Consider the following 21319-nt stretch of genomic DNA (forward strand, 5'->3'; position numbering starts at 1 on the left):
CATAACGATGGTCATTATGGCCAAACAGTTATATTTTTGTTTCATCAGACCAGAGGACATTTCTCCAAAAAGTACGATCTTTGTCCCCATGTGCAGTTGCAAACCGTAGTCTGTTTTTTTATTGCGGTTTTGGAGCAGTGGCTTCTTCCTTGCTGAGTGGCCTTTCAGGTTATGTTGATATAGGACTCGTTTTACTGTGGATATCGTTACTTTTGTACCTGTTTCCTCCAGCATCTTCACAAGGTCCTTTGCTGTTGTTCTGGGATTGATTTACACTTTTCGCACCAAACGCGTCTCCTTCCTGAGCGGTATGACGGCTGCGTGGTCCCATGGTGTTTATACTTGCGTACTATTGTTTGTACAGATGAACGTGGTACCTTCAGGCGTTTGGAAATTGCTCCCAATGATGAACCAGACTTGTGGAGGTCTACAATTTTTTTCCTGAGGTCTTGGCTGATTTCTTTTGATTTTCCCATGATGTCAAGCAGAGGCACTGATTTTGAAGGTAGGCCTTGAAATACATCCACAGGTACATCTTTAATTGACTCAAATGATGTCAATTATCCTATCAGAAGCTTCTAAAGCCATGACATCATTTTCTGGAATTTTCCAAGCTGTTTAAAGGCACAGTCAACTTAGTGTATGTAAACTTCTGACCAAACTGGAATTGTGATGCAGTGAATTATAAGTGAAATAATCTGTCTGTAAACAATTGTTGGAAAAATGACTTGTGTCATGAACAAAGTAGATGTCCTAACTGACTTGCAAAAACTATAGTTTGTTAACAAGACATTTTGTGGAGTGGTTGAAAAAGGAGTTTTAATGACTCCAACCTAAATGTATGTAAACTTCCGACTTCAACCGTATATTACCCTGAATTCGGCCTTTTATGGTTTACCCTGTATGTTCAAGGCTGAATAATTAAAGGGAAGACTCAAATGTGAAGAAAAAAGAAAATGTAAAGCAGTCGCTGTTTGGCTTGTACACTTGACAATCTATCATTCATGTAAAAAAGGCTAATTAATGTGGGGGGGTAGTGTTACACATTTTCAATACTTTTATTTAAAAGTTTATTTATTTGTCTTGATAATATGTCTAACTCTTAAAATGACCTCTAAACGGAGAGCCCTGAATATGTGAAAGTAAAAGCAATGCATTTTGGGATTTTTTTTTTTTTTCTTTGGAATTGGGAGAGTCACCTTTTTGGTAGTTCAGGGTTTAAAAAAATAAGAATCATACAAACAGTTCCACTTTACTGAACAAAATGTGAATTCTGGTATGCAGTAACATAGTGCAGTGCTGCTAGGCAACGCGATAATTCAGTAGTTCATAGTAATACCAACAGGAGGAATTGATCCATCCAAGGCGTGTTATTCCAACAGGGGGAATTGATTGATCCAAGGCGTGTTATTCCAACAGGGGGAATTGATTGATCCAAGGCGTGTTATACCAACAGGGGGAATTGATTGATCCAAGGCGTGTTATACCAACAGGGGGAATTGATTGATCCAAGGCGTGTTATTCCAACAGGGGGAATTGATTGATCCATCCAAGGCGTGTTATTCCAACAGGAGGAATTGATTGATCCATCCAAGGCGTGTTATTCCAACAGGAGGAATTGATTGATCCAAGGCGTGTTATACCAACAGGGGGAATTGATTGATCCAAGGCGTGTTATTCCAACAGGGGGAATTGATTGATCCAAGGCGTGTTATTCCAACAGGGGGAATTGATTGATCCAAGGCGTGTTATTCCAACAGGAGGGATTGATTGATCCAAGGCTTGTTCAGTAAATTCCATCTATAGAGCAGACGTGATTCTAGCTGCATGTTTCTCTACCGACCAAAAGAAATGGCCCTAGACACTACATGGTGCACCCCTATGGGCCCAGGTCTAAAGCACTGCCCTTTATAAAGAATAGGGGTACCATTTCAGCCAATGGTCTCTGCTAGTCTCTGGCCCTAGTTCATCGGAGGGCCTGTAGGGGACGTTTTGAGTTCAAGCGAGGGCCGTAGGTCTATAGGTCTGACTCAACATGTATGTCGCCATATAGGAACAGGGTGACAGACTGCCTCGTCCCAGGTGGAGGTGAGACTACCACCAGACACTGTCGGTCGGTCAGTCAGCTCTCTGGGCTCCAGTGTGGATAATGTAGCTTCTGTTTTAACTACTGAAAATATGGTGTTGGTCTGGTTTCATGAGCTGAAATACAAGATCCCAGAAATGTTCCGTACGTCGGAGTATTTGTCTGAAAAAAAGCTCTTTTGTGGGAGAAACTAATTCTGATTGGCTGGGCCTGGCAACCCAGTGGGTGGGTCTATGCCCTCCCAAGGCTGGACCCCTGCCCAGTCATGTGGAATCCATAGATTTGGGCCTAAATAAATGTATTTCAATTGACTGATTTCCATTTATACACACACACACACACACACCAAGTAAAATCATTTAACATTGTTGCATTTATATTTTTGTTCAGAATACAGAGCATATTTCCATCTGAACGTTAAAAAAACCATTAGCATCCTGCTGAACGTGCCTCATGTTTATGGTTGTGACATTCCACTGTTACGTCTATTGAGCAGCACTGAACCAAACAAATTACTGTTTGAATTGAAGAACATTTGGGGGCGAATGAGGGAATTTCTGCTTGTTGAGACATTTTTTTTGTAATGCATTTTGTTTGTTGTTTTGACTGAACTGCGAAACTAGAAGGTGTGATTGGACAGCCCATAAGGCCCTGGTCAAATGTAGAGCACTGTACAGGGAAGAAGGGGTGTAAATTTGAGACAGCCCATGTTATACACTGGTTCAAAACAACAAAAAAGACAAACCATTTGACTAACAGAATGTTTTTAATGGCAATATCAAGAGGCCTTAACACCACAACAGTGGATTGTATAAACTTCATTAAATACTGACAACATCCAACTATAGACTCCTGGGAGATAAGCGATTCGTTCATTTACAAAATGTAAAAGGACAATGCTTTTGTACAACATTTTTACAGACTATTAAAATGATTTTGTATTTAAAAACAAAGTGTTTATTTTGTGTTTCTCTTGTTCAACTGAACTGATGGTCCACCCCCCACCCATCTCATTCTTGATATAAAACATGCAGACAGAACAAGAGGTGATAAAGATTAGCCAAAGATGCAATGTATTTAACTGAACACGATGGTAGAAAAATTACAAGATGTTACAATACTGTTTATGCATCGAATAAGGTTTTTCAGTACTCTCATCTGTGTGAGTGAGTTGGGCCTCGACACTAAGAAATTGATTTGTGATGGCTTGGTGATTAAACCTACAACCTGCATTCCAGAGAATGAGTTGGTGTTTGGGACCCGAGCTAGAGATGGCCTGGAGGAGTAAACACAAACCCCTCGTTTCTAAATCATCTTGGCGTCTGAGAAACACCACAAAAACTCACAAGATTAACCCAAGATGGCTTGTGATGCCCCTAGCTGCAGGGGAGGGGTGGAATCAGCCATGACTAAGCATTTTTAGTGTCAGCTATATATATAAAACAAAGACCCACGGTTTCCTTCTGTAAGGTTATCAAACGATCAACAATGGATGGTCGTTGATCAGCTTCATTATTGCAATTCTTAAAAATCAATAAAGATTCATTGTTTGAAGAAATAACAAAAGTCTCTCACTTAAAGAATTGTCCATGACAACACTACAATCCATCCACTCTGAATAATCAAAACCAGCCTCACAAGTAGACAAATCTGATCTTTTATTTTACAATATTAGGGAAACAGAACAGCTTCTATGGGGGTTACATCTGGACAAATGTAAAAAAAAGAAAAAGCTGCTGGTTTCTTTAAGTTAAACACTTCTCAATTTAAACAAAACGCAATTGTCGTCATGCTCAAGAACATGAAAATCTCTGCTTTGCAAACGGGTTAGCCGCGCCGTACGCGTCAACGGGTTAGCCGCGCCGTACGCGTCAACGGGTTAGCCGCGCCGTACGCGTCAACGGGTTAGCCGCGCCGTACGCGTCAACGGGTTAGCCGCGCCGTACGCGTCAACGGGTTAGCCGCGCCGTACGCGTCAACGGGTTAGCCGCGCCGTACGCGTCAACGGGTTAGCCGCGCCGTACGCGTCAACGGGTTAGCCGCGCCGTACGCGTCAACGGGTTAGCCGCGCCGTACGCGTCAACGGGTTAGCCGCGCCGTACGCGTCCAACGGGTTAGCCGCGCCGTGCGCGTCAACGGGTTAGCCGCGCCGTACGCGTCAACGGGTTAGCCGCGCCGTACGCGTCAACGGGTTAGCCGCGCCGTACGCGTCAACGGGTTAGCCGCGCCGTACGCGTCAACGGGTTAGCCGCGCCGTACGCGTCAACGGGTTAGCCGCGCCGTACGCGTCAACGGGTTAGCCGCGCCGTACAAGAAGGCCATCATTCTTTACTAACCAATGAAGCTGGTCACTCTCAGGCTACCAATACATACAGGCTGGTCCTTATCTCAACGTGAAATGATTAGGAGGGGGAAAGGAGGTTGGACTGGAACTGTTGTAGAGGAATGAAGATTGTGTGTCCTGATTTTAAATCTCTTCTAATGAGGAGAAGAGTCACACTAAAACATGTGACATGAGGTGTCCCGATTAGAGAGAGAGAACACATCCATGACCAACATAAAGTAGTGCACCATGTAGAGCATAGGGTGCAATTTGGGATGCAGCCAGACAGTATAGGAGGAAGTGATGTCACGTCGCCAAGCCAACCGTTCTACATTGTCCTACTGAACCTGAGTGTCTGACTGAAATGGAACCTTTAAATCACTATAAAAAAAATGCACTGCCTTGTGGGTCCCCGTTCAAAAGTAGTGTCATTTGTGACGCATCCAATGGCTGGTGGTCATATCATAATGTCTGATCTGTTGAAGATAAACAACAACGGGAACATCAAATCGTGTCGTTGAATTAAAGTCACCTTTGCAAAGCCAACCGTTGACTTCCGCACATACGCAAACGCATAGGAATTATCATTAGGGCTGAAAACCTGCAGGGGAAAATTATAATTTATATTTCATGAGAATTAAGAGCAGGTTTCAGCGTAGTCTTAAAATACATGATTTTCTGAAATTGGTGAAAATCACATTTCACATTTTTATATATTGATATACATAGGGTTGGTTCACTGGCCCCAGATTAAATCTAGTCCTGGAGAGAATCTCCATTTAAATGGATTTTTAAGACCAGGACTAGTCAATCTGCCTGGGAAACCAAACCACAGTGTTGGTTAAAAAGTGTCCATATGCAATATAATTTCATTATGAATCCTGCAGCATGGATGGTGTTCTTGATACAGACTTCCTTTACCTGTCAGAACCAAGGCAGTCTGTCCATCTCCTCGGGCTCCAAGCTAGGTCGTACCTCTGTCAGAACCAAGGCAGTCTGTCCATCTCCTCGGGCTCCAAGCTAGGCCGTACCTCTGTCAGAACCAAGGCAGTCTGTCCATCTCCTCGGGCTCCAAGCTAGGCCGTACCTCTGTCAGAACCAAGGCAGTCTGTCCATCTCCTCGGGCTCCAAGCTAGGCCGTACCTCTGTCAGAACCAAGGCAGTCTGTCCATTTCCTCAGGCTCCAGCTATCTGAAATGGCTCTAGACACTACATGGTGCACCCCTATGGGCCCAGGTCTAAAGCACTGCCCTTTATAAAGAATAGGGGTACCATTTCAGCCAATGGTCTCTGCTAGTCTCTGGCCCTAGTTCATCGGAGGGCCTGTAGGGGACGTTTTGAGTTCAAGCGAGGGCCGTAGGTCTATAGGTCTGACTCAACATGCATGTCACCATATAGGAACAGGGTGACAGACTGCCTCGTCCCAGGTGGAGGTGAGACTACCACCAGACACTGTCGGTCGGTCAGTCAGCTCTCTGGGCTCCAGTGTGGATAATGTAGCTTCTGTTTTAACTACTGAAAAAAACTGTGATCCAGAGAAGAGAGAAGCTGATGGATAAATAGAGAGAGAGATGGAGCCTGGCTACCAATCCATTTTCTTAGACTCCTTGTCATGCCAAACTGCCTGGCCCTTTTCAGGTTAAAAACGTAGACTGTAGTTCAGTTGAGTTGGATGGGGAGATCCTCGCCGTATTTGCGTAGGAACTTGCTGTGGTTGTGGTTGACGGACCACAGAGGAGGGAGGTAGCGCGGCGTCATGGTCGACAGGAAGTGCTGCCTCCAGTGGCGCTCTAGACCCATTAACCCCTTCAGACCCTGCTTGGCATGCGCTTGCACCACCTTCAGCCCGTGGGGAACGTAGCTCTCATTGAAGATCCTGGGAGGGGGACAGAGAGCGGTGAAGCGAGGGGCGGAGGGCGGGATGAAGGGCGGGGCACAGGGAGGGGCGAAGGGCGGGGCACAGGGAGGGGTGAAGCGAGGGGGGAGGGGCGAAGGGCGGGGAACAGAGAGCGGTGAAGCGAGGGGGGAGGGGCACAGGGAGGGGCGAAGGGCGGGGCACAGGGAGGGGCACAGGGAGGGGTGAAGAAAGGACTACACATTTATTTTTTTTATAAACAATCCTCCCCCAAAAAAGCATATATAGTTTGTAATATATACCACAGACCGATATCTAACATGACAGTACATTTAGAGTATGTGCATGTGATCCCTGTGGGAATTGAACCCACAACATGGGCATTGATAGTTCCTCAACAACCTCCCTCCCTTGGTCTCACCGTGTCTCCAGGCCAGCAGCACTCTGCAGGGTGTCTGTCGTCAGCTCCCCGTCGTGGTCGTTGAAGTAATTCCTGATGACTTCCTGCAGCTCGTCTCTCCGGGGCCCAGGGAGCCCCTCCCCCGCAGTCAGGAGGGCGCGGGCTGCAGAACGAACCCTCCTGCGGTCAGAGTCCTCTTGGAGCCGCACGCCCTCCTCACAACCCTGGGGGGGGGTAGAAATTAATCCATACAGTTGAGTAGAGCAAAACCACACCCCCAGCCCCTCCCCCCAAAACCCCCGGCCCCTCCCTGCCCCCTAACCCCTCCCCCCCAAAACCCACCTCCCTGCCCCTAACCCCTCCCCCCCAAACCCTCCTCCCTGCCCCTAACCCCTCCCCCAAACCCTTCTACCTGGGGGGCAGCGTGTTCATCAGCCAGCTGCTGCTTCAGGAAGCCATCGTGGACATTGGAGGCCGCGTGACAGGAAGTGCACAGCAGCAAGATGTCATGGGAGTTGTGGTCTTTCATCTCCGTGGGAAAGTGACGTCTGTACTCATGAGGAACGATGTTCTTCCTGTAGGGGTAAGAAGAGGGGGGGGGTGATTAATAACTGGGGTGTATTCATTAGTGCACACTGTAGCAAAGTGTTTGGCAATAAAAACATTGTTGATAAAAACAAATGTTTAGGTTAGTGCCACACACAGGTTCTCCTCACCTGATATAAGAGTCGTTCTTGCCACACACCACACACAGGTTCTCCTTGGCAGTCAGGTAGTAGTCCTGCTGGGAGTCTGGACGTCCCGAAGGCTCAAACAGCAGACGCACGATGAATGGATCCTCACTCTGCAGCACTAGAGGAGGAGAGAAGAGATGGGAGAGATAAACTAATTTAGTGTCAACTTCAAAATTCAAGTGAACTGGGGTTTTGTAAGAAGTACATTTTTAAACCACATTTAACAGTATGAATCCAACTACTACAGTAAAGAACTCCAATTAACTGTTTATTCATATGAGAATACTTGGTTGGTATTAGGTCCTGGCAGTGTTGTATACCTGGCAGTGCTTAGGGCCTGGCAGTGTTGTATACCTGGCAGTGCTTAGGGCCTGGCAGTGTTGTATACCTGGCAGTGCTTAGGGCCTGGCAGTGCTGTATACCTGGCAGTGCTTAGGGCCTGGCAGTGTTGTATACCTGGCAGTGCTTAGGGCCTGGCAGTGTTGTATACCTGGCAGTGCTTAGGGCCTGGCAGTGTTGTATACCTGGCAGTGTTTAGGGCCTGGCAGTGTTGTATACCTGGCAGAGTTTAGGGCCTGGCAGTGTTGTATACCTGGTGAGTTTAGGGCCTGGCAGTGTTGTATACCTGGTGGGTATAGGGCCTGGCAGTGTTGTATACCTGGTGAGTTTAGGGCCTGGCAGTGCTGTATACTTGGTGGGTATAGGGCCTGGCAGTGCTTAGGGCCTGGCAGTGCTGTATACTTGGTGGGTATAGGGCCTGGCAGTGCTTAGGGCCTGGCAGTGCTTAGGGCCTGGCAGTGCTTAGGGCCTGGCAGTGCTTAGGGCCTGGCAGTGCTTAGGGCCTGGCAGTGCTTAGGGCCTGGCAGTGCTTAGGGCCTGGCAGTGCTTAGGGCCTGGCAGTGCTTAGGGCCTGGCAGTGCTTAGGGCCTGGCAGTGCTTAGGGCCTGGCAGTGCTTAGGGCCTGGCAGTGCTGTATACTTGGTGGGTATAGGGCCTGGCAGTGTTGTATACTTGGTGGGTATAGGGCCTGGCAGTGCTGTATACTTGGTGGGTATAGGGCCTGGCAGTGTTGTATACTTGGTGGGTATAGGGCCTGGCAGTGTTGTATACCTGGTGAGGTATAGGGCCTGGCAGTGCTGTATACCTGGTGGGTATAGGGCCTGGCAGTGCTGTATACTTGGTGGGTATAGGGCCTGGCAGTGTTGTATACTTGGTGGGTATAGGGCCTGGCAGTGCTGTATATTTGGTGGGTATAGGGCCTGGCAGTGTTGTATACTTGGTGGGTATAGGGCCTGGCAGTGCTGTATACCTGGTGGGTATAGGGCCTGGCAGTGCTTAGGGCCTGGCAGTGCTTAGGGCCTGGCAGTGCTTAGGGCCTGGCAGTGCTTAGGGCCTGGCAGTGCTTAGGGCCTGGCAGTGCTTAGGGCCTGGCAGTGCTTAGGGCCTGGCAGTGCTTAGGGCCTGGCAGTGCTTAGGGCCTGGCAGTGCTGTATGTACCTCCTATTCCTTTATCCAGGTACCACTTGGCCTTCTTCTTGTCGCAGGTACAGAGGGGTTGTCCATCCGGGGCATGGAGGAAACAGTTGTCATAGAGAGGGGACTTCCTGTAAACGACGACAGGGAATCCTGGTCAGTCACTACACTGGATACAGAGCTGCCCTAACGTGGTGAGAAAAGGTCAACGGACAAGGGTAGGTTGCACCAGTTGGATCGTAAAATGACACTTGTTCCACCACCTGGGCGTAAGCTCTCCTATGAGCTACGACTGGGCCTCGATTCTACACCTAGTAGGGAACAGGTACAGGGCGTTTACATCAGATCACTTTTATAGCATGATACCCATAGAAAATAGCAGGAAGAATGCCTGAGTCATCCAACATGTTGGGGTGTTTATGTAACGGATGTGAAACTTGCTAGCTTAGTTAGCGGTGGCGCGCGCTAAATAGTGTTTCAAATCGGTGACGTCACTCACTCTGAGACCTTGAAGTAGTGGTTCCCCTTTGCTCTGCAAGGACCGCGGCTTTTGTGGAGCGGTGGGTAATGGATGCTTCGTGGGTGACTGTTGTTGCTGTGTGCAGAGGGTCCCTGGTCCGTGCCCGGTTATGGGCGAGGGGACGGTCTAAAGTTAAACTGTTACATTTAGTGTCTCAGATGCAGGTGAATGCAGAGTCAGGCGATTGGATTTTCTACTATGTGTGAACGTGAATTGCCAATGGATCCTGTTCATATCTCACAAACAAACCATGTATTTTTACTGCTGTAATTAAGTTGGTAACCAATTTATAATAGCAATAAGGCACCTCTCAGGGCGTTTGTGGTATATGGCCAATATACCACGGCTAATGGCTGTATCCAGGCACTCCATAACTAAGAACAGCTCTTAGCCGTGGTATACTGGCTATATTCCACACCCCCCCTGCCTTAACTACAGCATGCAAAATGTTTCTGATCAGTGATAACCAGCACGGAGACGGATATAAAATAGAGCGTACAGATGAAGATCGAAACAAAATCATTAACTCCTCCATTTAGCTAACATTTCCCAGTCTAATCGTTACCAAATATCCAAAAGTGATTCAGTTTAAACAAAATCTGACATCGATTGATTCATCAAGACCTCAGGCGGGTATCAAAGCAACACGATAGCGCCTTCCTAATCAACACCGTTCTGAAATTATAGTTGAGCACACGTGGCTATTGCTTCAATGGCATTAGCCTACTTTACGCCAATATTTGTTTTGCCATTCAGTGATATTGATTGCCACAGTAATTAGGTATTGATTCATCCAGTTGCTTTGCGTCGATCAAAACCTACAGCGTCATTGCCCAAAATGGTACGCAGCATCATCTATACGCAACAAAAGTTCCAACATTCACCTTGCGCTGCCATTTCTGTCAAGCCATCTACGCATACAGTTTGCCGCATACGTTCGATACAGATGCACCACCGAACGCACCGCAACCGCAACGCTGCAATGTGAAGGCAGCGTTGCATTGTAAATAGAATCTACTTCAATGAATACAATGTCTGTGATCGAGGCGTTAAGAAAACGTGAATGCATAGTCGTCGGCTTTGCGAAATGACTTGCATCGCAAACTTTAGATCCAGGGTTGCCAGGTCAAGCTAAAAATCCTAAAATAATGACTACTCCTAACCCGCCACAAAGTATGAAACTATAGCCTAATTTGTTTTCCTGCAGCAAGAGAGTCGCCGCCACATTTAGCCAATAAACCCTTTCTCCATAACGTTATCGAGCGTATTAACGAGACATGTCAACGTAACTTGTAACGATGTAAGAAGCAAAATGTGGTTTTCCATCTAAATAAAGTATTGCGAGCTAACATAGTCAAATTCCTTTTATTTATCAAGAGAAAAGATCATCCGCATTTATAAAATCGGCAGATCGTTTATCAACGGACGTTGATTTAAATTTGACTGCTGAGCGTAAGTAAATCACTTCCCTTACAGCAAGTCATTAAAACTCATTTTTCAACCACTCCACAAATTTCTTGTTAACAAAATATAGTTTTGGCAAGTCGGTCAGGACATCTAATTCTTTCCAACAATTGTTTACAGACAGATTATTTCACATATCATTCACTGTATCACAAGTCCAGTGGGTCAGAAGTTTACATACACTAAGTTGACTGTGCCTTTAAACAGCTTGGAAAATTCCAGAAAATGATGTCATGCTTCTGAAGCTTCTGATAGGCTAATTGACATCATTTGAGTCAATTAAAGATGTACCTGTGGATGTATTTCAAGGCCTACCTTCAAAATCAGTGCCTCTTTGCTTGACATCATGGGAAAATCAAAAGAAATCAGCCAAGACCTCAGGGAAAAAAAATTGTAGACCTCCACAAGTCTGGTTCATCTTTGGGAGCAATTTCCAAACGCCTAAAGGTACCACGTTCATCTGTACAAACAATAGTACGCAAGTATAAACACCATGGGACTACGCGGCCGTCATACTGCTCAGGAAGGAGACGTGTTCTGTCTCCTAGAGATGAACGTACTTTGGTGCGAAAAGTGCAAATCAATCCCAGAACAACAGCAAAGGACCTTGTGAAGATGCTGGAGGAGACAGATACTTTTTGTATCTATATCCACAGTAAAACAAGTCCTAAATCGACATAACCTGAAAGGGTGCTCAACAAGGAAGAAGGGACTGCTCCAAAACCACCATAAAAAAGCCACACTACGGTTTTCAACTGCACATGGGGACAAAGATTGTACTGTCCTCTGGTCTGACAAAACAAAAATAGAACTGTTTGGCCATAATGACCATCGTTATGTTTGGAGGAAAAAGGGGAGGCTTGCAAGCCAAAGAACAGCATCCCAACTGTGAAGTACGGGGGTCATGTTGTGGAGGTGCTTTGCTGCAGGAGGGACTGGTGCACTTCACAAAATAGACGGCATTATGTGGATATATTGAAGCAACATCAAGACATTAGTCAGAAAGTTCAAGCTTGGTCACAAATGGGTCTTCCAAACAGACAAGGACCCCAAGCACCTAATCTTCTGCAGGTCACAGTGTGAAATTATTATTTTTTAAATAATAAAAATGAAAAACGCACTTGCCGCCACGATTCTATTTTAAAAACTAGCCCCAAAAACCCCCACAACATTTTCACCTGCTAAAAGAAAACCGCAGACATGGCAACCCGGTTGAGAACAGCAACAGTCTAGCAACGGTCGCCGCATAGCAACCATCATTATGAGGCGTCGTCACATCTCCAGAATGTGCATCGCTTACGCAGGACCTGCTACGACTCGTCTTATTTTTGGTTGGTGCAAAAGATGGTTTTGAACAAAGATGACCTAAGATCAACTTGTTTTTGTTTGAACACATAACTGGTGCAACCGGGCCCCAGATTTTCAACATTCATGTTTTACACAACAGGTTTATAAAATAGGACAATTCATCTCTACTATGAAAGTTAGAAAATGGTAACACAAAATAAGAACAAATTAAGGAAAATATCTGCAACACCTGTACAGACTAGCCCATCCCTCCCCACCTGGCAGAGTAGCCCCCCACCCCCCCTGGCAGAGTAGCCCCCCCCACCACCAACCCTAGCCCCCCACCCCCTGGCAGAGTAGCCCCCACCCCTCCTACCCACCTGGCAGAGTAGCCCCCCACCCCCCTAACCACCTGGCAGAGTAGCCCCCCACCCCTCCTAACCACCTGGCAGAGTAGCCCCCCCCCCTCCTGCCCACCTGGCAGAGTAGCCCCCCCCCCCCCCACCCTCCTACCCACCTGGCAGAGTAGCCCCCCACCCCCCCCTCCTACCCACCTGGCAGAGTAGCCCCCACCCCTCCTACCCACCTGGCAGAGTAGCCCCCCACCCCTCCTACCCACCTGGCAGAGTAGCCCCCCACCCCTCCTACCCACCTGGCAGAGTAGCCCCCCACCCCTCCTACCCACCTGGCAGAGTAGCCCACCCCGAGCGATTTTCTCTTGTTGTTCTTCCTGGGGTCTGGAACTTGCTGGTCCCCAGACTCTGGGCTTTCAAAAACAGACTGCTGGAGCTTCCTATTCCGCCTCCTCCTCTCTCGATCCACGCTTTTCCCTCCATCCTCGCACTCTCCTCCACCCCACCCCCTGAAGGGTGTGTCCACCACGCCCTGGCAGCAATTGGCCAGCTGGGAGTAGCCACTCCCAGTGTCAAGTGAGGGCGTGGAATCTGAGTGGAGTCCGAGTAGGCGGAAGAAGAGGGCGATGGATACCTGTGCATCCCGGGCTGCGTAGGTCATCTGAAGGTCAGGGGGGGGGAGAGAGAGGGAGGGGTTGGGGCGTTAATGAGAAGATAATAATCTCTGTATGTTTGAGGCGATCAGTTTGAGGAAGCAAAAGGAACAGAATGGCTAATATTGATCACATCAATGAGAAGTTATTTTGAACGCAGGTTGATTTGGAGATCAGTCCAACTGCAAAGCTGATCTTCAACATGGACAGTAACAACGTGTCACATCCTGTTTAAACTAACACCAGTAGTGTAGACGTTCTAACGAAGTGTCACATCCTGTTTAAACTAACACCAGTAGTGTAGACGTTCTAACAACGTGTCACATCCTGTTTAAACTAACACCAGTAGTGTAGACGTTCTAACAACGTGTCACATCCTGTTTAAACTAACACCAGTAGTGTAGACGTTCTAACAACGTGTCACATCCTGTATAAACTAACACCAGTAGTGTTAAACTAACACTAGTGTAGACGTTCTAACAACGTGTCACATCCTGTTTAAACTAACACCAGTAGTGTAGACGGTCTAACAACGTGTCACATCCTGTTTAAACTAACACCAGTAGTGTAGACGTTCTAACAACGTGTCACATCCTGTTTAAACTAACACCAGTGTAGACGTTCTAACAACGTGTCACATCCTGTTTAAACGAAGTGTCACATCCTGTATAAACTAACACCAGTAGCGTGTCACATCCTGTTCTAACAACGTGTCACATCCTGTTTAAACGAACACCAGTAGCGTAGACGTTCTAACAACGTGTCACATCCTGTTTAAACGAACACCAGTAATGTAGACGTTCTAACAACGTGTCACATCCTGTTTAAACGAACACCAGTAGTGTTGTGTACCTGTTGTAGGGTCAGCGGGTCAGCCTCCCAGTCACTACAGCGCAGCTCCAAGGATTTCTCCAGAGAGACGTTGAGCAGGTCAGCTGCCAGAGACTTCAGACTCAGACAGTTATTCAACGCTACCTTCCTGCACAGAAACACATACGCACTAGGAAAACGCACGACTCCAAAACCATCACGAAGTTCGCTGACGACACGGTGGTAAGCCTGGTCACCGGCGACGATGAGACAGCGAATAGGGAGGTCAGAGACCTGGCAGTGTTGCCAGGACAACAACCTCTATCTCAACATCAGTAAGACCAAGGAGCTGATAGTGGACTACAGGAAAGAGTGGATGGGGGGAGCACATTGACAGGGTTCAGTAAAGCAGGTCGAGAACATCAAGGTCATCTGGGTCAAAATCACTCAAGACTTCAAACTTCTCTAGCATTCATTGCAGAGTCAGGGTATATGCAACAGTTTGGGCCGCCTGGTTCGTTGAGAACTAATTTGCCAGAATTATGAAGTAACATTGAAGGTTGTGCAATGTATATAGTCTCCTTTCCCCTATACATATCTACCTCCATCACTCCAGTATCCCTGTCTCCTTCCCCCTATACATATCTACCTCCATCACTCCAGTATCCCTGTCTCCTTCCCCCTATACATATCTACCTCCATCACTCCAGTATCCCTGTCTCCTTCCCCCTATACATATCTACCTCCATCACTCCAGTATCCCTGTCTCCTTTCCCCTATACATATCTACCTCCATCACTCCAGTATCCCTGTCTCCTTCCCCTATACATATCTACCTCCATCACTCCAGTATCCCTGTCTCCTTCCCCTCTACATATCTACCTCCATCACTCCAGTATCCCTGTCTCCTTCCCCCTATACATATCTACCTCCATCACTCCAGTATCCCTGTCTCCTTCCCCCTATACATATCTACCTCCTACTGACCCTGTATATAGTCCCCTTCCCCCTATACATATCTACCTCCTACTGACCCTGTATATAGTCACCTTCCCCCTATACATATCTACCTCCATCACTCCAGTATCCCTGTCTCCTTCCCCCTATACATATCTACCTCCATCACTCCAGTATCCCTGTCACCTTCCCCCTATACATATCTACCTCCATCACTCCAGTATCCCTGTCTCCTTCCCCGTATACATATCTACCTCCATCACTCCAGTATCCCTGTCTCCTATACATATCTACCTCCATCACTCCAGTATCCCTGTCTCCTTCCCCTATACATATCTACCTCCATCACTCCAGTATCCCTGTCTCCTTCCCCCTATACATATCTACCTCCATCACTCCAGTATCCCTGTCTCCTATACATATCTACCTCCATCACTCCAGTATCCCTGTCTCCTATACATATCTACCTCCATCACTCCAGTATCCCTGTCTCCTTCCCCCAATACATATCTACCTCCATCACTCCAGTATCCCTGTCTCCTTCCCCCAATACATATCTACCTCCATCACTCCAGTATCCCTGTCTCCTTCCCCCAATACATATCTACCTCCATCACTCCAGTATCCCTGTCTCCTTCCCCCAATACATATCTACCTCCATCACTCCAGTATCCCTGTCTCCTTCCCCCTATACATATCTACCTCCATCACTCCAGTATCCCTGTCCCCTATACATATCTACCTCCATCACTCCAGTATCCCTGTACATTGTTAATATAACTCCATCACCCTGTATATAGTCTCCTTACCCCTATACATATCTACCTCCATCACTCCAGTGTCCCTGTCTCCTTTCCCCTATACATATCTACCTCCATCACTCCAGTATCCCTGTCTCCTTCCCCCTATACATATCTACCTCCATCACTCCAGTATCCCTGTCTCCTTTCCCCTATACATATCTACCTCCATCACTCCAGTATCCCTGTCTCCTTCCCCCTATACATATCTACCTCCATCACTCCAGTATCCCTGTCTCCTTCCCCCCTAAACATATCTACCTCCATCACTCCAGTATCCCTGTCCCTTCCCCTATACATATCTACCTCCATCACTCCAGTATCCCTGTCTCCTTCCCCCTATACATATCTACCTCCTACTGACCCTGTATAGTCCCCTTCCCCCTATACATATCTACCTCCTACTGACCCTGTATATAGTCACCTTCCCCCTATACATATCTACCTCCATCACTCCAGTATCCCTGTCTCCTTCCCCCTATACATATCTACCTCCATCACTCCAGTATCCCTGTCACCTTCCCCCTATACATATCTACCTCCATCACTCCAGTATCCCTGTCTCCTTCCCCCTATACATATCTACCTCCATCACTCCAGTATCCCTGTCTTCCTATACATATCTACCTCCATCACTCCAGTATCCCTGTCTCCCCCTATACATATCTACCTCCATCACTCCAGTATCCCTGTCCTTCCCCCTATACATATCTACCTCCATCACTCCAGTATCCCTGTCTCCTATACATATGGAACCACCCTGTATCCAGTATCCCTTCCCCCTATACATATCTACCTCCATCACTCCAGTATCCCTGTCTCCTTCCCCTATACATATCTACCTCCATCACTCCAGTATCCCTGTCTCCTTCCCCCAATACATATCTACCTCCATCACTCCAGTATCCCTGTACATTGTTAATATCTGACCCTTAGTCTCCTTCCCCCAATACATATCTACCTCCATCACTCCAGTATCCCTGTCTCCTTCCCCCAATACATATCTACCTCCATCACTCCAGTATCCCTGTCTCCTTCCCCCAATACATATCTACCTCCATCACTCCAGTATCCCTGTCTCCTTCCCCCTATACATATCTACCTCCATCACTCCAGTATCCCTGTCCCCTATACATATCTACCTCCATCACTCCAGTATCCCTGTACATTGTTAATATGGAACTGACCCTGTATATAGTCTCCTTACCCCTATACATATCTACCTCCATCACTCCAGTGTCCCTGTCTCCTTCCCACTATACATATCTACCTCCATCACTCCAGTATCCCTGTCTCCTTCCCCCTATACATATCTACCTCCATCACTCCAGTATCCCTGTCTCCTTCCGCCTATACATATATACCTCCATCAATCCAGTATCACTGTCTCCTTCCCCCTCTACATATCTACCTCCATCACCCCAGTATCCCTGTCTCCTTACCCCTATACATATCTACCTCCATCAATCCAGTATCCCTGTCTCCTTCCCCTATACATATCTACCTCCATCACTCCAGTATCCCTGTCTCCTTCCCCCTATACATATCTACCTCCATCAATCCAGTATCCCTGTCTCCTTCCCCTCTACATATCTACCTCCATCACCCCAGTATCCCTGTCTCCTTCCCCTATACATATCTACCTCCATCACTCCAGTATCCCTGTCCCCTATACATATCTACCTCCATCACTCCAGTATCCCTGTACATTGTTATTATGTTACTGACCCTGTATATAGTCTCCTTCCCCTATACATATCTACCTCCATCAATCCAGTATCCCTGTCTCCTTCCCCCTATACATATCTACCTCCATCACTCCAGTATCCCTGTCTCCTAACCCCTATACATATCTACCTCCATCACTCCAGTGTCCCTGTCCCCTATACATATCTACCTCCATCACTCCAGTATCCCTGTACATTGTTAATATGGAACTGACCCTGTATATAGTCACCTTACCCCTCTACATATCTACCTCCATCACTCCAGTATCCCTGTCCCCTTCCCCCTATACATATCTACCTCCATCACTCCAGTATCCCTGTCTCCTTCCCCCTATACATATCTACCTCCATCACTCCAGTATCCCTGTACATTGTTAATATGGAACTGACCCTGTATATAGTCACCTTACCCCTCTATATATCTACCTCCATCACTCCAGTATCCCTGTCTCCTTCCCCCTATACATATCTACCTCCATCACTCCAGTATCCCTGTCTCCTTCCCCCTATACATATATACCTCCATCAATCCAGTATCCCTGTCTCCTTCCCCCTCTACATATCTACCTCCATCACCCCAGTATCCCTGTCTCCTTACCCCTATACATATCTACCTCCATCAATCCAGTATCCCTGTCTCCTTCCCCCTATACATATCTACCTCCATCACTCCAGTATCCCTGTCTCCTTCCCCTATACATATCTACCTCCATCACTCCAGTATCCCTGTCCCCTATACATATCTACCTCCATCACTCCAGTATCCCTGTACATTGTTATTATGTTACTGACCCTGTATATAGTCTCCTTCCCCCTATACATATCTACCTCCATCACTCCAGTATCCCTGTCTCCTTCCCCCTATACATATCTACCACCATCAATCCAGTATCCCTGTCTCCTTCCCCTATACATATCTACCTCCATCAATCCAGTATCCCTGTCTCCTTCCCCCTATACATATCTACCTCCATCACTCCAGTATCCCTGTCCCCTATACATATCTACCTCCATCACTCCAGTATCCCTGTCTCCTTCCCCCTATACATATCTACCTCCATCACTCCAGTATCCCTGTCTCCTTACCCCTATACATATCTACCTCCATCACTCCAGTATCCCTGTCTCCTTCCCCACTATACATATCTACCTCCATCACTCCAGTATCCCTGTCTCCTTCCCCCAATACATATCTACCTCCATCACTCCAGTATCCCTGTCTCCTTCCCCTATACATATCTACCTCCATCACTCCAGTATCCCTGTCCCCTATACATATCTACCTCCATCACTCCAGTATCCCTGTCTCCTTCCCCCTCTACATATCTACCTCCATCACTCCAGTATCCCTGTCTCCTTCCCCACTATACATATCTACCTCCATCACTCCAGTATCCCTGTCTCCTTCCCCCTATACATATCTACCTCCATCACTCCAGTATCCCTGTCTCCTTACCCCTATACATATCTACCTCCATCACTCCAGTATCCCTGTCTCCTTCCCCTCTACATATCTACCTCCATCACTCCAGTATCACTGTCTCCTTCCCCTCTACATATCTACCTCCATCACCCCAGTATCCCTGTCTCCTTCCCCCTATACATATCTACCTCCATCAATCCAGTATCCCTGTCTCCTTCCCCTCTACATATCTACCTCCATCACCCCAGTATCCCTGTCTCCTATACATATCTACCTCCATCACTCCAGTATCCCTGTCCCCTATACATATCTACCTCCATCACTCCAGTATCCCTGTACATTGTTAATATGGAACTGACCCTGTATATAGTCTCCTTCCCCTATACATATCTACCTCCATCACTCCAGTATCCCTGTACATTGTTAATATGGAACTGACCCTGTATATAGTCACCTTCCCCCTATACATATCTACCTCCTACTGACCCTGTATATAGTCTCCTTCCCCCTATACATATCTACCTCCATCACTCCAGTATCCCTGTCCCCTATACATATCTACCTCCATCACTCCAGTATCCCTGTACATTGTTAATATGGAACTGACCCTGTATATAGTCTCCTTCCCCTATACATATCTACCTCCATCACTCCAGTATCCCTGTACATTGTTAATATGGAACTGACCCTGTATATAGTCACCTTCCCCCTATACATATCTACCTCCTACTGACCCTGTATATAGTCTCCTTCCCCCTATACATATCTACCTCCATCAATCCAGTATCCCTGTCTCCTTCCCCCTCTACATATCTACCTCCATCACCCCAGTATCCCTGTCTCCTTCCCCTATACATATCTACCTCCATCACTCCAGTATCCCTGTCCCCTATACATATCTACCTCCATCACTCCAGTATCCCTGTACATTGTTATTATGTTACTGACCCTGTATATAGTCTCCTTCCCCCTATACATATCTACCTCCATCAATCCAGTATCCCTGTCTCCTTCCCCCTATACATATCTACCTCCATCACTCCAGTATCCCTGTCTCCTAACCCCTATACATATCTACCTCCATCACTCCAGTGTCCCTGTCCCCTATACATATCTACCTCCATCACTCCAGTATCCCTGTCTCCTAACCCCTATACATATCTACCTCCATCACTCCAGTGTCCCTGTCCCCTATACATATCTACCTCCATCACTCCAGTATCCCTGTACATTGTTAATATGGAACTGACCCTGTATATAGTCACCTTACCCCCTCTACATATCTACCTCCATCACTCCAGTATCCCTGTCCCCTTCCCCCTATACATATCTACCTCCATCACTCCAGTATCCCTGTCTCCTTCCCCCTATACATATCTACCTCCATCACTCCAGTATCCCTGTACATTGTTAATATGGAACTGACCCTGTATATAGTCACCTTACCCCTCTATATATCTACCTCCATCACTCCAGTATCCCTGTCTCCTTCCCCTATACATATCTACCTCCATCACTCCAGTATCCCTGTCTCCTTCCCCCTATACATATATACCTCCATCAATCCAGTATCCCTGTCTCCTTCCCCCTCTACATATCTACCTCCATCACCCCAGTATCCCTGTCTCCTTACCCCTATACATATCTACCTCCATCAATCCAGTATCCCTGTCTCCTTCCCCCTATACATATCTACCTCCATCACTCCAGTATCCCTGTCTCCTTCCCCTATACATATCTACCTCCATCACTCCAGTATCCCTGTCCCCTATACATATCTACCTCCATCACTCCAGTATCCCTGTACATTGTTATTATGTTACTGACCCTGTATATAGTCTCCTTCCCCCTATACATATCTACCTCCATCACTCCAGTATCCCTGTCTCCTTCCCCCTATACATATCTACCACCATCAATCCAGTATCCCTGTCTCCTTCCCCCTATACATATCTACCTCCATCAATCCAGTATCCCTGTCTCCTTCCCCCTATACATATCTACCTCCATCACTCCAGTATCCCTGTCCCCTATACATATCTACCTCCATCACTCCAGTATCCCTGTCTCCTTCCCCCTATACATATCTACCTCCATCACTCCAGTATCCCTGTCTCCTTACCCCTATACATATCTACCTCCATCACTCCAGTATCCCTGTCTCCTTCCCCACTATACATATCTACCTCCATCACTCCAGTATCCCTGTCTCCTTCCCCCAATACATATCTACCTCCATCACTCCAGTATCCCTGTCTCCTTCCCCCTATACATATCTACCTCCATCACTCCAGTATCCCTGTCCCCTATACATATCTACCTCCATCACTCCAGTATCCCTGTCTCCTTCCCCCTCTACATATCTACCTCCATCACTCCAGTATCCCTGTCTCCTTCCCCACTATACATATCTACCTCCATCACTCCAGTATCCCTGTCTCCTTCCCCCTATAC

The 21319-nt window shown here is 47.0% G+C and overlaps 1 protein-coding gene across 1 annotated transcript in view; it reads right to left on the reverse strand.

The window, feature by feature from the left end:
• Window positions 1–4230: 4230 nt before the first annotated feature.
• The window catches only part of exd2 (exonuclease 3'-5' domain containing 2), a 32578-nt gene continuing 15489 nt past the window's right edge, over window positions 4231–21319 (reverse strand). Inside the window, exons 5-11 of the mRNA XM_064953079.1 lie at window positions 14001–14127; window positions 12828–13156; window positions 8896–9002; window positions 7381–7516; window positions 7077–7239; window positions 6686–6888; window positions 4231–6285 (exon numbers count right to left, since the gene is read on the reverse strand). Of these exons, the coding sequence (XP_064809151.1) occupies window positions 6069–6285; window positions 6686–6888; window positions 7077–7239; window positions 7381–7516; window positions 8896–9002; window positions 12828–13156; window positions 14001–14127 (1282 nt within the window). The 3' untranslated portion in view covers window positions 4231–6068. The remainder of the gene's footprint in view (window positions 6286–6685; window positions 6889–7076; window positions 7240–7380; window positions 7517–8895; window positions 9003–12827; window positions 13157–14000; window positions 14128–21319) is intronic.

The sequence above is a fragment of the Oncorhynchus masou genome, chromosome 32, assembly GCF_036934945.1.
Source record: "Oncorhynchus masou masou isolate Uvic2021 chromosome 32, UVic_Omas_1.1, whole genome shotgun sequence".
NCBI lineage: Eukaryota > Metazoa > Chordata > Actinopteri > Salmoniformes > Salmonidae > Oncorhynchus > Oncorhynchus masou.